Source organism: Drosophila sechellia, chromosome X, assembly GCF_004382195.2.
Source record: "Drosophila sechellia strain sech25 chromosome X, ASM438219v1, whole genome shotgun sequence".
In the NCBI taxonomy this organism is placed as follows: domain Eukaryota; kingdom Metazoa; phylum Arthropoda; class Insecta; order Diptera; family Drosophilidae; genus Drosophila; species Drosophila sechellia.
Genome location: NC_045954.1, coordinates 21,156,182 through 21,171,122, shown reverse-complemented (window position 1 = coordinate 21,171,122; position 14,941 = coordinate 21,156,182). Strand labels below are relative to the sequence as shown.

General features: G+C 44.1%; 3 protein-coding genes across 5 annotated transcripts in view; 1 reads left to right on the top strand and 2 right to left on the bottom strand.

Annotated features, from left to right (window-relative positions):
* LOC6615197 (ATP-binding cassette sub-family A member 13) overlaps positions 1-1,838 on the bottom strand; it is a 42,746-nt gene extending 40,908 nt beyond the window's left edge. For both annotated transcript variants that reach the window (XM_032725994.1, XM_032725996.1), the window contains exon 1: positions 1,527-1,838. The gene's annotated coding sequence lies outside the window, so the exon portion shown is untranslated. The remainder of the gene's footprint in view (positions 1-1,526) is intronic.
* Positions 1,839-5,709: 3,871 nt separating this feature from the next.
* On the bottom strand, positions 5,710-8,816 carry LOC6615195 (NEDD8 ultimate buster 1). Of its 2 annotated transcripts, none has more exons than XM_032724889.1 (5): positions 8,605-8,816; positions 8,391-8,545; positions 7,341-7,796; positions 6,392-7,192; positions 5,710-6,266 (listed from the first exon to the last, which is right to left on the bottom strand). In XM_032724889.1, the coding sequence occupies exons 2-5, from the start codon at positions 8,508-8,510 to the stop codon at positions 5,787-5,789; spliced, it is 1,857 nt and encodes a 618-aa protein (XP_032580780.1). In that variant the 5' UTR covers positions 8,511-8,545; positions 8,605-8,816; the 3' UTR covers positions 5,710-5,786. The 2 variants fall into 2 exon arrangements, with proteins under 2 accessions (XP_032580780.1, XP_032580781.1); XM_032724890.1 differs by having other exon boundaries at positions 8,391-8,539.
* Positions 8,817-8,818: 2 nt separating this feature from the next.
* LOC6615194 lies at positions 8,819-14,880 on the top strand. The gene is made up of 7 exons (XM_032724888.1): positions 8,819-9,242; positions 9,339-9,932; positions 10,378-10,662; positions 10,743-12,307; positions 12,397-13,058; positions 13,122-13,388; positions 13,451-14,880. The coding sequence occupies exons 2-7, from the start codon at positions 9,617-9,619 to the stop codon at positions 14,511-14,513; spliced, it is 4,158 nt and encodes a 1,385-aa protein (XP_032580779.1). The 5' UTR covers positions 8,819-9,242; positions 9,339-9,616; the 3' UTR covers positions 14,514-14,880.
* The last annotated feature ends 61 nt before the right edge of the window (positions 14,881-14,941 follow it).

Genomic DNA, 14,941 nt, shown 5'->3' with positions numbered 1-14,941 from the left:
ATACATATATACCGTGTAAGTGCGGAAACGCTTCCTTCTGCTTGTTACATACTTTTCAACCAACCCTATATACCCATTTACTCTACGAGTAACGGGTAGCAAGAGGAATGCTTTGAACGACCAGTCAATTAAATTTATCACAAATAAATAATGCATTTCTGCTCCGAAAGAATGCTTTCAGTTTACCCCACAACCCAGAAATAATATAAGACTACATAAATAGTCTTAAATCAATAAGAATAAGATTGTATACTATATAGAACAAAAAGTAACTTAATAAAATACCCACAGCTGCTTTGAAAATATCTTTCTTCACATTTTCAGAGATACTACCAATATATGTACATGTGTATGTACATATATTCAAGTGCATCTGATATGCTTACACACATGCAGTTGGTTCTTCGCCCCCCACCCCCCTCCACTCCGTGGTTCACATGGCGAAATGTTAAAAATCTCTCACGTCGAGATTTTGTAACTTTTAAACTTTAGATGCGATGGCCGGAAAAAACCATGACGGATACCCTCCAGGGAAAATGTCCGTACAACACTCACACGTGATAATTACTTAGCTATGCACATTACAGATCTCATGGATTAGCAAAGCGCACCACCGCCTTAAGTTAAAATGGTACAGTTTTTAATAGATCTCAAATTTGGGCGTTTTTCAATAGGAAAGGTGGAACAAATTTAATTCCTAAACTATCAAAATGAATTGCAACTGTTTTCAGGCCAACCACGACGAGCATTTTATTTGTGTTTCACAACTTTAATAAATATTTTCAATTGAAATGTTTTGAATTTTTACTGCAAGTGCTGAACATATTTGCGTAGGGATTTCCAAACAACTTATTAAAATTTAGGGTATTTACTCTTCCTTTTGTTTGCTTTTTCCTATGCGTTTTCGCTTTCATCGCTTGTTGCTGTTGTTGCTCTCGCCACCTCCTTTTGTGCTGCCCATTTGGCTTTAACTACATAAATCTACAACTTTTGTGGTTGTGTTAAATACGGTTATTCGAATGGACAATTTGTCCAGCGCTTTTGTTTTGCTCCGCACTTCTTGTTTTTTCCAGCCCTTTTTGAGACGCACTCAATACAACAACGCCGAAAAACGTGCAGAGAAACCTCAAAAACCAGAAACGTCAGATACCGACCAGAAACTCGAACCAACACTGAGGAAAACGTCTTGGTCCTTCTCAAACTTGTTCACCCAAAAAGCTATTGTTCATACATACAAAGAGTTCTATATGCTTAATTTGTACAGATTTCGCAATTGCACTTCCATTTCAATTGGTTTACTAAAAAACATAATTAAAAATAAAAGATACAAAAGGATTCAGCTATCGTTTTTTCCTTTTCAATGTTTGAAATAGTGGTGGCCATTGTTTTCAGTGCACCGAAATTGAAAGTGACCGCGATTGAAAACAGCTGTTGCTGCTTTGATTTAGCAAGTACCCGAATAAATAAAACTACCTACTTATTTAGGAAGCTGGTAAAAACAGCTGAGAACACTAAAAACTACTAACCGCGCTAATCGAGTTGTTGCTGCTGCTGCTGGTTCCTCTTCGTTGGTGTTTCTTTGTTATTATTTTTTTTTGTTTTTAGGGTTTTTCGGTCACTGCAACTGTTTACTGCACACGGCGTTTTATATGTGTATATTTTGTTTTGGAGTTTTACTCTTCACTTTGAGTGTTGTCTTTGGGTATTGCCTCTCGCTCGCACAGTTCGCACAGTAAAAAATAAGAATGTTTCGGTAGTTTGCTTCAGTTTTCGTTACTACTTGGCATTTGGTAACAGTGTATAGAGTGCCGCCTGAAACGTCCGCCAACAAAGCTGGCCGCAATTGAACTGAGCTTGACTAAACGCGCTTACGGAAAATTATTTAATTCCGCTGCCAGTTTGCCGCCGCTGCCGACGTCGAAGAAAAAAAGCGATCGTCGACGTCGATCGCCAACTTCCAACTTCGTTGTTGTTGCGTGTGGGCGGCAACATGTTGCTCCCGGCCATCGCACCAGCAACATGTTGCGCGCTCGGAGCATGGGCGCACACAAGGGATCAAAGGAATAGAATTTTAAATATAGCCACCATTCTTAAGTTAAATGGTGAAATTAAGTGAAAACTTAATTTAATATATATATATATATATATATATATATAAGAAAATTTCTCCACCCTGTGATTTTAAGATACAACATTATGATGTACGGATTCTTCACTTAATAAATAGAAAATAAAACAGAAAGTATTTGCTGAACGTGATGTTTGAATTCAAATAATACTTCTTAAGATTGAAATAAGTCCAAATGGGGAATATAGTACTCCTTAAATGGGATGTTTGGATTCGTAGCAAGTTGTTGATTGATTAACTTTGTGTTCCACATACATATCTTTTGACCTATTTACACCCAACATGCTTCGATTTGTAGGCCCTAAGAGTTCGCGTAATGTTTGAACAACAATGGAATTTTAAGTACACACTTTCCTGATGTTAGTTATAAAAGTGACAGATAACTTTTAAGCATTTTACTTATAAGTGCAGGTGGAGACTTGACATAAATCCTACATAATTCAAATTTTCTAAATATTACTAAACATTCCATTTCTTTAATACTCTTAATCATGTGATCTTTGTAAATAACAACTTAGATAATAAGAATAGTTAAAATTATATCGATTAAATCAAGTTGTCCAAGAAGGATAATGGTACGCTAGTCAATTAAATAAAATAATTTCGTTAAATAAATAAAAAAAAAAACTTATAAGTGCATTACTATCGTTTATGTGACCCCCTCAAAGAAACATTGAATACGCCCATGCTTCTAACTGTTCTTTTGTTTCCCAGTTGAGTGTGCGTGACACGCAGCAGAAAGCAAAGCTGGTATTAATTAGCCCATCTTTTCGGGATGTACTAATTGCAGCCCTGGCCCATGGCACAACTGTACTTATATCCAATGAAATGTCAAAACTATGTAGGAAACCCTTCCCGAAACACTGAATCCACGAATTAGTGCCACTTTTGAGAGCCAGTCGGCCGTGTAAATAGGGCTATAACGCTCGCACTTTGTACCTGGATGCGCTAATGAATCGGAACCCAAGAATGATATAAGCACGAGAATGAGTTGACAAATCTAACGATTCCCGGATGAAGTTACAGATTCTCTTAAGGTCAATATATATATTAGGATGAATGCTTGGCATATAAACCTAACCTTCAAATCTATTTTAAATATACATATGAATAGTCAGTTTCCGACTTGTCAAACAAATATAAATTGATTTTGAAGTGAAATCGAATAAATGTTCGTTTTGCAATTCACCATAAAGTAATTTTAATAAATTAATTTGTAATTTAATGTGTATTATGTTTAAGTGTTTGGTATGTTAATGTAATTGAATTTGATAATCAGAGGTGTTAACCTAGCTTGTACAAAATACAGGAGTAATTCAAATAGAAATATTTTTTGGTAAGTATGTATGGTGGAGTGAATTGCACTTAGAATTTCTCAAAAGAGGAAATTCTATCAATTTGCGACACACAATGAAGCAAATCCGCCAGAGTCAGTGCGTCTGAACCGGTCTAATCACAGAATGCAAATCGCAGCCATTCCTCCATTGGAAACTGGACACCGGGTGACAAGAGGAAATTCCAGGAAGAGAGTGCATACAACTGCCAAGTGCTTTCGAATTCAAATTTGCTTGGACCACGTCCATGTCGCCGTCCAGAAGCCCGTGTCCCCGCTCCTCCCCCGGAATTATGCCAACCAGAACCATTCTCATTCTGAGTCGGTTCTCCATGTCCATGTCCACGGGCCCAGACCACGCTCAAATTTTCAAATGTCCAAAAGATTCGCTTGGCTGCGTATCAGTTAGTTGCGCGTAATGCCCAAAGTCATTATGGCAAAAATCGCAAAAAGACTAAACGTTAAAAATGCTGAAATTAAAACTATATATACGAATTATGAAATTGTTTATCGGAATAAAGCGATGCGAGGAACAAAAACGGCCAACTAACGATGACAATATGGAAACTGGAAACTAAAGTGGCAAAAAGTTAAGCTAAAGTAAGTATAATTTAAAAACAAGCTCGGGACAAAAGAGCACACGTCACTAATCCATAGTGTAATTCTCTAGATACAATTACAAGATTAGAAACGATTTTATGAAACATTTAAATACTGCAAATGGGCATTGTTTTGGAGTTTAAATTTTGTATAAGCTTAAATCATTTCGGGTTCAGTGGTTGAGTTCACTCATTGCTTAATCATTTCATAGGCCAAAATCGCATCAATTTAGAAGGTGGAATAAAAATTGATTAATTATTTCATACGAAATAAAATCGTTTCTTAGTAAATGTCACAATCCAAAGGCAAGAAATATGACATTCGCTCAAGAGAATATTTGAGTTTTAGCATCTTATTAATTATATTTTGGCCTCGTTTTTAAAAACCGTTCGCAAATTAAAATAGGTGCAATTTACAGTCTCCTTGAAATCATTCCGGGTTCAGTGATGGGGTTCATTCACTGCCGATTTCCATTAAGCCCAAGCCATTATTATAGACACTGCTCCGGAATAAGTATACGTGAATGCGAAGTGGCTTGAGTCAGCTACTGGCTTCCACGTGCTACCGTAACACCCGACGTCCACTCCCACTTGAGGCACGCATGCGACCGCCTTCAGTTGGAGAAGGGTTGCTGGGGGAAATGGGGGTTCCAAGTGGTGCTGGCTCTTTCCAATCGGTGAATAATGGCTGATTTCCAATCGAGAATCGTGAACTGTCTATAGGCTATTTAACCATTCTATTTCGATTTGGATTCTTGCTTTTATATAATTTATTCAAGTATAAAATTTCGTTTTTTTAAATCGTATATGTATGTATATATCACGTGTCTTAGCTTAGCTCTATGAAATAGGCACAAGTATAAAATGTTAAGAAATTTATTGAGTATGATAACTACCAAATTCATTTTCCATTTTTCCACACTTCATTTCATGACAGCAGATACCTTTACGGAGAAAAATTCAGTCGCCTAATTTTTCAATTCGCCCAACAAGAATGTAAACCACGTTTAAAACACATTTGCCGCAGGATACTTTAAGCCTATGGTGCTGTGCACATTTATACAAGACAATATTTTACATACTATTCGCTCTGCGAGTACCGTGTATAAATAGAAAATTACTATTTTACACATATGTACAATGTACATATAGAACACCAATTAATTGACTTATAATATTTAGTCTATAGACGTGGTGCGACTTGTATTAATAAATAAATTCTTCGCTAAGCAGATCGCTTTTACAGCAAATCGTGTAAGTTCCGCTCGATTCGTCGACGGGATGAGCTTAGTGGGCGGCGCCCTTTGGCCTCGACAAGGTTACGACTGAAGCCAATCAAGCGCCGCCGTTCGAGCCGGGGTCGAGAGTCAAGCGACAAAAATAATGATAAAAATACAAATAAGCAATGACCAGAGGCGCTAACAAGTTTCAGGTGGCTCCAAAAGGTGGATTCTCCCGCTGGCTCGGCGCAATCACATTTTGCAGTTGTCAATAGAAGGGACAGGGGACAGGCATGTACTTATAAATCTCTACATTTTACTATTTGCCTAGTTGGACAAACAGCAGCCCGGAGGGAGGGGGGTATGGGAAGCTGAATGCCACTTAAGTGCCATTATAAGACTACGATTTTCAATATAGACAAGTCATGATTACAGTTATCTTGACAACCGGTTTGGGTTTTCTATATTTTTTGTATAGATATAAAAAAAGGCAAGTTGAATGCAAGCTACTGCTGCAGCATATTGAAATACTCAGTCAGGATCTTCTCCTCCTGGATCAGGGGCAAGTCCAGGTATTCCATGTCGCTCATGTTGAGGTCGGAGTTAAAGCGCTCGTAAGCCTTGTAAGTTTCAATCTCGTCGCGAGCATGATTGATAACAGCTTCGATAAGGGGCGCTGGCAGAGCAGCTTCGGTCTGCCCGGAGGCGGTCGAAGTAGAGGGGCCGTCACGGTTTTGCCCACCAGTTTTGGCCATACGTTCAACGTGATTTAAAATCGTAGTCAGCTCCTCTTCGCTATCTATGGCGCACATCAGACTGTCGATGGCCTCTTCCATGTTATTTGATGCAATCTCTAGGGCCACGCGCGAGTCGTTCTCGTGGAATCCCAGTTGGAGAAGCTGAGCCAGTTTGGTCTTGTCTATGGTGACCGGAAGCCGGGGCAAAGCTCCATTAAGTTCGTCCGATTCTGTCTGCAGCAGTTCCACCTAAGAAAAAAATATTTCTATTATTTTTTACAAACACATGTTATCCATTAGCTTATAGTTAAAACAGACTGATCAATTCAGTTCATTTCAACTTAACTATTGAATATATTCTTGGCCACACTTACCGCTTTTAGGATATCATTATTAGCGCGCTGCAAGGCGAGAGTGGCCAGTCCGCTTTCGAATCCCATGTCATTAAGGCTGCACACACTGCGGGGATTCACCCAGGTGCAATCTTTGGAATTGGAGCGCTTCAAGCGGCGCTCCATAGCACGCTCGGACCCTTTGTATTTCTTGCGTGCATTCTTGAGCTGCTGACGACGCTCGTGAATAAACTGCACAGCCTGCTCGACGGCGGTGCCGCCCTTGCAGGAGCGCAGGGCCATACGAGCCTCGGAGGGATCGAAGCCCATATCGACCAGGAGAGCCAGTTGTTCGCTGTTGATCTTTAGTTCGCTTAGCAGAGTTTTGGCCGCTTCGAAGCACTCAAATGCCTCATTGCGAAGATTCTGGTGGAAGAAGATCACGCCCTGGAGCAACCTAAGCCGCATAATTAAAGCTCTCTCGGGACAGTTTTTGCCCTTCAAGGAGTACAGCCTCTCGAAATTGTCGCCATAGCTGATGCCAAAATTGCGACTGCATTGGGCCAAGCGACGCTCAGCATCCGGGAGCTGGGTAACGTTCTTCAGGCAAAAATAGCACCACACTATGTCGAGGTTCAGCAAAGCATAGTTATCCACGGACTCTAGAAATTTAGAGTTACAGGTAGCAAAATGCTCGTCGGCCTCCAAAAGAAGGAGCAGAGCCTCCTCAAAATGCTCGCGATTCATGGCCGCACGGGCCTTCTCACAGAATCCCATACCCATAAGCAGGGCTTTATGCTCGGAAGGCGGCAAATACACTTGGCTGCCATTCTGATCCTCCATCTAGGCATTACAAGAAAATACAAGCAATTGTCGTGATTTAAAAAAGAAAACTTCTGACAAAAAGTGTTAGTTCCTCGTCAGTTTAGACGTAACCAAAATACCTTCACAAGCAGCTTGCCCATCACTCGATTGATCCCGATTTACTCACCTCTATTAGGTTATTCTTCGAGGACACCACCGCCTGCACATCGGTCCTGATGCGATTGATCCTTTCGTATAGGGCTTCGCCAGTATTATCCCCATCGCCCACAATGACAATCAACTGCTGATTGTTATTCAGCTTCTGGTCGGCCAAGGTGGCATTGGCGGACACCACTTTGCCGGAAGCGATGCACTTGACGTGCGCAGCATTCGGCACTTCCAGTTTCTTGGCTATGTTTGCCAGAAGTTCGGAGCCCATGATGTCCAAGCTGCACTTCACCTCCACCATTGTGGCACCGCTGTGCTGGTCAATGCGGCGAATCTTGAGCGTGGCAATTCCTGTGGAGCTGAACTCACGTCGGGCGGCCAGCGAACGTAGCGCATTTTCCTGCAGCTCGTTCAAAATGAACTTGCAGCGATCTATATCGATGCTCAACGTGCCGGAGTACTTGAGTGCCAGATTCTTGAATGAAATGAATACACGTCTTATTATAGAATCAAATATTATATATTATAATAATGAATGAGTATGAATGCTGGTAATGTGCTATTCATTTGACTACTATTGCTCTTAATTTAGTTTTAAAGTCCCTCAAACCTCTATTTATTGAAAAATGAATAATAATTCAAGAAAGCAATTACATTTTCACACGCAAACTAGTCTATCGGCTTAAAAATCACATTTATTCTAGTCGAAACGAAACGGATCGAAAACCTATATAAGGAAACTAACTAATATCTTTGTATCCAGAATTATTATAGTATAATAGGATTTTAATAGCTTCGTTTGGGAATGTCCTGTTGTTTTTATGTATTTTTGAAACGGACAATAATATCGTATGATACTTCTTAAGCGCACTTAAAAATCAAACTGAAATATGATAAGTGTTAAATTATATAAAAATTGCAAACGTTCTATAATAATATGATGTTAGCTGAAGGGGTATATAAGTTACGGCTTGCGGAAACTAACTTCTTACTAGATTCGTTGAAAAGCATGTAACATGTAGAAGGAATAGGGCATCTAGGTGTGGGGTGGTGGACATATTGTACGTACTTCCAGTGCTCCCTCGATGCTACCGAGATCTTCGGAGTAGTAGGGCTCCTCCCATAGCTTCACGCCATCGGACTGGAGGAGAGCGCGGATCTGGATGAATAGGTTGTCGTGGTCCGACATGTCCAACGATGACCTTGCAAAATGTGTGGCTGAAACTGGCGTGGGTAAGTTACACACACGTCACAAAGGAAGCGGGCATGCTCTTAATATTTACAATTTACAAGAGATGTGGTTCTTCTTCTTCCTGGCAAATGTGTTTCTGCGCGCGACAACAAAGATAATCGTGGGGTGGGGAGCAGATGAGTAGAGTTTGATTTTGGGCGAGTGCCAAATAAGCACTAATTACGGAAATTAACTTATTTTATGTGAACTGTGCTGCGTACAAATGCGATGAGCTCTGCCTGGTGAAATATCCGCAAATACGTCTTTTTTGTCGTTTGACAACTGCCACTCGATATCTATCGGATCTCGCAGCCGACGGCCATCTGTCACCCACAGCTAAACACTCGCAAAAGCTGACTGACATGGACGTCCTGCCCGTTAATAGTCAAAGTCATCAATTTTTGTTTTTTATAAAAATGCATTCTCAAACGGCAGCTGTTCTCGTTGATTTTGTTATTTGTATACCTTTTAATGCAAGAAACTCATACTTTAGTTTCACCGTCAGTGCGGCTGATGTACTTAGCAATCAGCTGTTTTGCCGACAATTATCTATCGATAGTCAACTGCCAACTTTTTAGCGGCGCTGTTTTGAATTAAAATTCGAATTATTATTATTGTGAAAAATACACGCGGTTCCACAAGAAATATTGCTGTTTTTATATTGTCTCGACAGTAAATACTACCGCCGTTGTAAGTATCAGTGAGCAATTACTTATGAGAAATAAGCTTTTGCTTAGAATACCATTTCTTAGAACTCAGTTGTCATATAATTCACCTAATTTTTAGAGCACGCCTCACATAGGGGCAATACAGCTGACACCTTTGGAGGACCAACCCCCGTCGATCGAGCTGACCTCCTCCTCCCCCATTTCATTCAGTTTCCAGGTGGCAGGGCAGGCTCCGTCCCACCTGTCACATTTCGCCGTTGGTGGTGAGTGTCTCGCGCTCGTGCTCGTTTTACCTGGAAAGTTCAGTTACTCAAACGCGGCGCATGCAAGCGGCGGTCAGAGGTGCTATCCTGCGATTCTCGATCCCATCCGAACCTCCAGTTCCTCCAGGACGGCATGAAGGTCCGCCAGGTGCCGGCGAGCACGACCACGGCATCGTTCCGGGCGAAGCAGCGGGATGTGGGCGGCATCGGCATGCCCTGCGAGCGGGAGCGGAAGCACGAGGCCGCAAAGCGGGAGCGGGAGGAGCAGCTTAAGCAGGAGCGGGTCACAGCGGCGGCGTCAGCGGCGGCACAGCGGGTGCGCCAGCATAATCGTAGGCTCAGCACCGAAGGCGATTCCGCCAGGCGGAGAATACCGCAGTCCAGGGAGCGACTCCAAGCAGGCGGACTGGGCAGACCAGGACCGGGCGGACCATCAAATATAACTAGAGGTGGGACTATTACTATTATAATAATATTAATATTTTTATTATTATTATTTAAATTATTATTATTTGTATTATTATTATAATTATTATTTAAATTATTTTTATTTTTATTATTATTACTATTATTATTATTAGTAGTATTATTATTGTTTATTATTATTATTATTTTTTATATTATTATTGAGATTATTAAAACTATTATTATAATAATTATTATTATTATTACTTTAGACTAAAAAATACCAAAATTTGCTATTATGTTGCATTTAGAAGGACTCAGACAATAAAGCCAACTAAAAACTTGCAACTAATTTATCCATATAGTTAACTCGGTATCCATAACAGAACAAACTATATACACAAATTTGTTTCAAAGATAATCTTAAAAATTAAAATATTCAGTACAATAAACCTTTTCGAACTTAATAGCGAATCGATTCATTTTCAGTCACGCGGGGATCATCATTGCCGCCGGAGGTTGGAGCGCACGGATCCCGCACAGGAAGGCCTATCAGAAAGCACGTACCTATTCCTCAGGATCAGATTGAGGAGCAGGATGACTCCGATGTCAGGGCGGAGCGGCTGAGGCAACAGCTCGAGGAACTGGCCGCGATGTCGGAGGACGAGTTCGAGGTGAAGTTCCGGCAGTGGCTGGACCAGGAGGGGATTGCCCGGGAGATGCACTCTCACCTGCGGGTGGAGCTCATTCACTGCTTCAATAGCACGGCACTCGGTGGGTTTGCTAATCAAACTAATGAAAGATATTTTAGTTTAACTTACGAATCCATCAAACCATAAATGCATCCTTTCCAGGCCAGCTTTTAAGCAAGGCTGCTGGTGCGCAGATGGCTCACTCCCATGCTCTGCTTCTCTCGCCACTGTCGATGGTGCTGCACACTCTGGTGGCGGAGTTCCTGCACTCCCAGAACTGCCACTTCACACTGTCGGTCTTCTGCAGCGAGACCCCGCATCGCAGCAAGCTGCCGGACTTCCGGAGTCGGCCGGAATTCCGATTCCAGACGGAGGAACTGCAGGAGGTCGTGGCCGCCATCTTGGGAGAAAAAGAGGCGTTGGCGGATCCGGAATTTGGAAAGCTGGCGGAGGCGCACTACGAGGAGGATCTGGCTGGACAAACGCAGTGCTTGCTGATGGCTCTAATGCGAACGCTGGTGGAGATCAGGAGGACCGTGCCCGAGCAGGAGGTGGAACATCCGGTCCCTGTCTCTCTGCAAGACACCGGCTGTCAAACGGAGCCCTCTGCCTGCGTAGAAGCTCGTCCCGAGGTGGACACCACTGGTCTGTACCAGGCGGAGGAGCACGAGCTGATTCTGGGCGCAGATGGCCGAAGTGTCTTTGTGGGCGGTCGTGTCTCGCAATCTCTGCACTCCGTGGAGCAGCAGCTTAATCAGTTGATAAAGAACCTCCGCGATTTGGCCAAGTCGTGTGCTCCGCCCGTTGAGGTGATATCCTCGGAAAAATTCGAGGATCTCCTAATAAAAGAGCTGCGCGAAAGGGAGCGACTCTTGAAAGCTGGCCAAGCATTTAAACCGGGCGAACCGGTCATCAAAATTGCCTCCGGGGACAAGGAAGAGGAGCAGGAGGTAACCAGTGGCAGGAACCAGAAAGATGTGGTTCACTCCAACCTGGGACCCATTCAAGTGCCAGCCCTGGATGTTGCCATTCCTCAGCTGCCCCGTCTCCACAGTGAACAACTGGCCAGCCTGGCCGTGATCCGCCAGTCCCTCGAAAAGGTTCAGAAAAAGAGCCGTCAGCCACAGGGCCGGATGTACGTCTCCATGGAGCGAATGGAGACCCTGATGGGGGATGTGTGCGGCTGTGTCCAACTACTTAGCAACGTTCTCAATCTCTCCATGGAGCAGGAGCACTCTGTGGGTATGCACAAGGGCTTCAAATTGGGCTACCGCGAGGGCTTTGCCCACGGCCACTTCATGGGCCTGCAGGAGGGCCGGAAACTGGAGCAGTTGGAGCAGAAGAAGTGGCAAAAGGAAATACCACTGCCCGAGAAGCGGGAAAACTCCGTGCAAACGGAGAGCACGATACCCACTGCAAGTAGAGCCACCCAAACATCGATGAAGTCAGCTCACACGGAAAATGTCATCACTCAAACGGAGCAAATGCATCTAAGGGACGCTGGGAATCAGGCTAGTTGCGAGCCGCCAATCTTACAAAAGTCCTACGAGCAGTGGATCCACGAGATGCTGCACAGCTTCAGTGGCCAAGTGTTCCTCGAACGGGTGGAGCTCTCCCTGAACAAGGCGCTGGAGCTGCAAAAGGAGCGGCTAGACGAACTCTTCCAGGTGAAGTTGCGACACCAGGCCGAGATGCTTCGTCTAAACAGACGGCAGAACTCCTGGCGGGTAAGTCTCTCGAGGATTAAAACAACAATAAGCTGCAGCCATTCTATTTATTCTGCAAGCGGATTACTAAATATGTATTCGAATTCCAGACCCTGTGCAAGCGTGTGGAGCGGGACTCGCAATCGTCGGCGGAGGCGCGCGACCTCGTGCAGCAGATCTTCCGGCTCCTGGAGCACTACGAGACACACCATCAGCAGCTGGCGGAGAAGATCCAGCAGACGGAGCTTGCGGCGGAGCAGGCGGCTCGCATCATGCCCATGTGGGCGGATGAAACTGGTGTTGGCTCCGCTTCTGGCAACTGGAACACGGCGATGTCTACCACGCTCATCTCCAGTGAGATTTGCACTCCGCCTCTGGCTCAGCCTGCCGCTGATGAAGCGCTTCTCGGTGAAATCACTGGCAAGGATGTTGTTAAGTCCCATGTGGAACAGCACACGTATCCTGACCTGGGATACCCCTATCAATTGTTGACATTGGCTCCGCCAGGTGGAGTTCCAGTTGCAGGCACCTTTGTGCCTGTGACTCGCCTTCCTGCCCACTTGCTTGGGGCTTCTGAACACCCTGTTCCTCTGGTCCCAGTTGCAAGGGTCTACAGTGATCCTACGAAAACGTCGAGACAACCAGTTTTTCGGAGTAGCGCTCCTGCAGAAGAAACTGGCGGTGGTCATCCCGTAGACGGCGACACCAATGCTTTCACATTCCAAGGAGGCCCCGTATCCGGGAATCTGTATTCAACGGAAAATAGAACCCAGTGAGTTTTTAAATTTGCAAATCTTTTACCCCGTGTTTAGTCATATATGTGGGTTGTTTCCAGAGCTCCTGCTACTCCAAGACAACAGTTTCCTGTTCCTTTACATGATCCTGCTCCTCGGGACCATTCACCACGTGCATCACTGCTGCCGTCCGTTGAAACGGTACCTCCAGCAGGACCTCCTCAACCTTCTATACCTCCGAAACCGCCAATGCATTCGGTGGCCACCAACACGATAAATCCACTGCCTCCAAAAGCGACGCCTTTCAAACCGTTAAATAGACAACTTTCAGAAGGGCCGAGCTTTGAGGAGGCTCTACTAAGTGCCAAGTAAGTTTGTGAATTGCGTATACCTACGTATAGTATTCCTAAAATAATGTAACTTTCATTAGAAGCCGAATGCTGCAGTTGGAACAGGAGAGCGACCTATTGGAACAAAGTTTTCTCAGCTACCTGGAGAAGACCAAGCCGAAGACATCCGCCCACAAGTCATCAGAGGATGCCACAAGGGCCCGGAGAATCCGCTCCAGCTGCCAGCGGGAACGAGAGCAGATGCATCGCACTATGGACGGTTTCCGGGATTGGCATCGACGCGTCCGCAAGGAGGACGCAGCTAGTGTGGCTCAACTGGAGGAGCTGCGCAACCAACAACTTTTACCCGGTCCCATCTTGGACTCCAAGGGGTCGTCGCCGCTGTGGCTATCGGAACTGGACGAGGGCCACGAAGACGACAGCTATCCCTTTACGAATGCCATCACCGAAGCCAGGAACAAGGTGTTGGGCAGGATAATGCCAGTCAGAAAGGAGGAGCAGAAGGAGAAGCAAACCGTTAAGAATTGGCTAGCAGATCTGCCATTGCAGATTACTGAAGCATCTCCGAAACAGGATCGCCTTCTGACCAATGTTAAGCCCGCTGTAACGCGGAGCAGCTGCAATGGGGAGATGAACGTGCTCCTAAAACGGGCCAAAGATGCGCTCGGCCTGAGAACACCAAACCCACTTCTGGATAGCAGCAGCAGCAGTTCCAGCATGGAGCTGCCCTCCTTGGGGGCCGGCAGATCGCCCAGCACAAAGTTCCAGCAATCCATGGCCAGGATGCAGATGCTCTTTGGCGGCGCAGAGGCAGTGAAACCTGCAGTGCCCACAAAAACAGGAAGACCTGTGAGTGCACCCACCGCAGCATCGGAACCGGGGTTGTGTGCACATTTGGAGCTCCCGAAACGCCCCCACACGGCGCCCACTCTTCACACAATCAACGAAAATGAACCAGCCGTTCATCATTTGGATGTCTCCACTTCCAGTTCCTCGCAAAGCACTTTGCCCGGAAGATCGTCGGGCGAAGCTTTCGAGGATTTGGTCATGAGCGCCGTGGCGGATGGAGCCCGGGGGCGGAATGCGGAATCTAGCACGGAGGTTTCGTACAGCCAGGCGTTCTGGAAACGCATAAACCTGTGAAACAATCAAGGAAAGAACTAATTAATATGTTCAAACTGATAAAATATCTAATTAGGTTCCAAAACTCCCTTTATAGAGTCCGCCGCATCTCCGTAAATCGGAATAGATTTGTGTTTGTGGTTGTATATCTCTTAATAAACATTAAAGTGTAACATTAGAATTAATGTACTTTTTTTTAACATTATCCGAAATTAATCGATATTAAACTGAGTCATCAAAATAGGTGCCAATAGATTTAATCCATCCTAAGACGTGCAAGAGGGCGATCCTTAACCACAATTTCAAGGTTGCGGTTTGTTGCGAAGAACAAAATATTATTAATACAATTAATAAAACGCATTGTTTTTTGGCCAAAATTGTGCGCATTTATTAATTTTTAAAGACCTATTTCGAATTTTACTACTCTTTTCACTTGTGTATACGTTTGA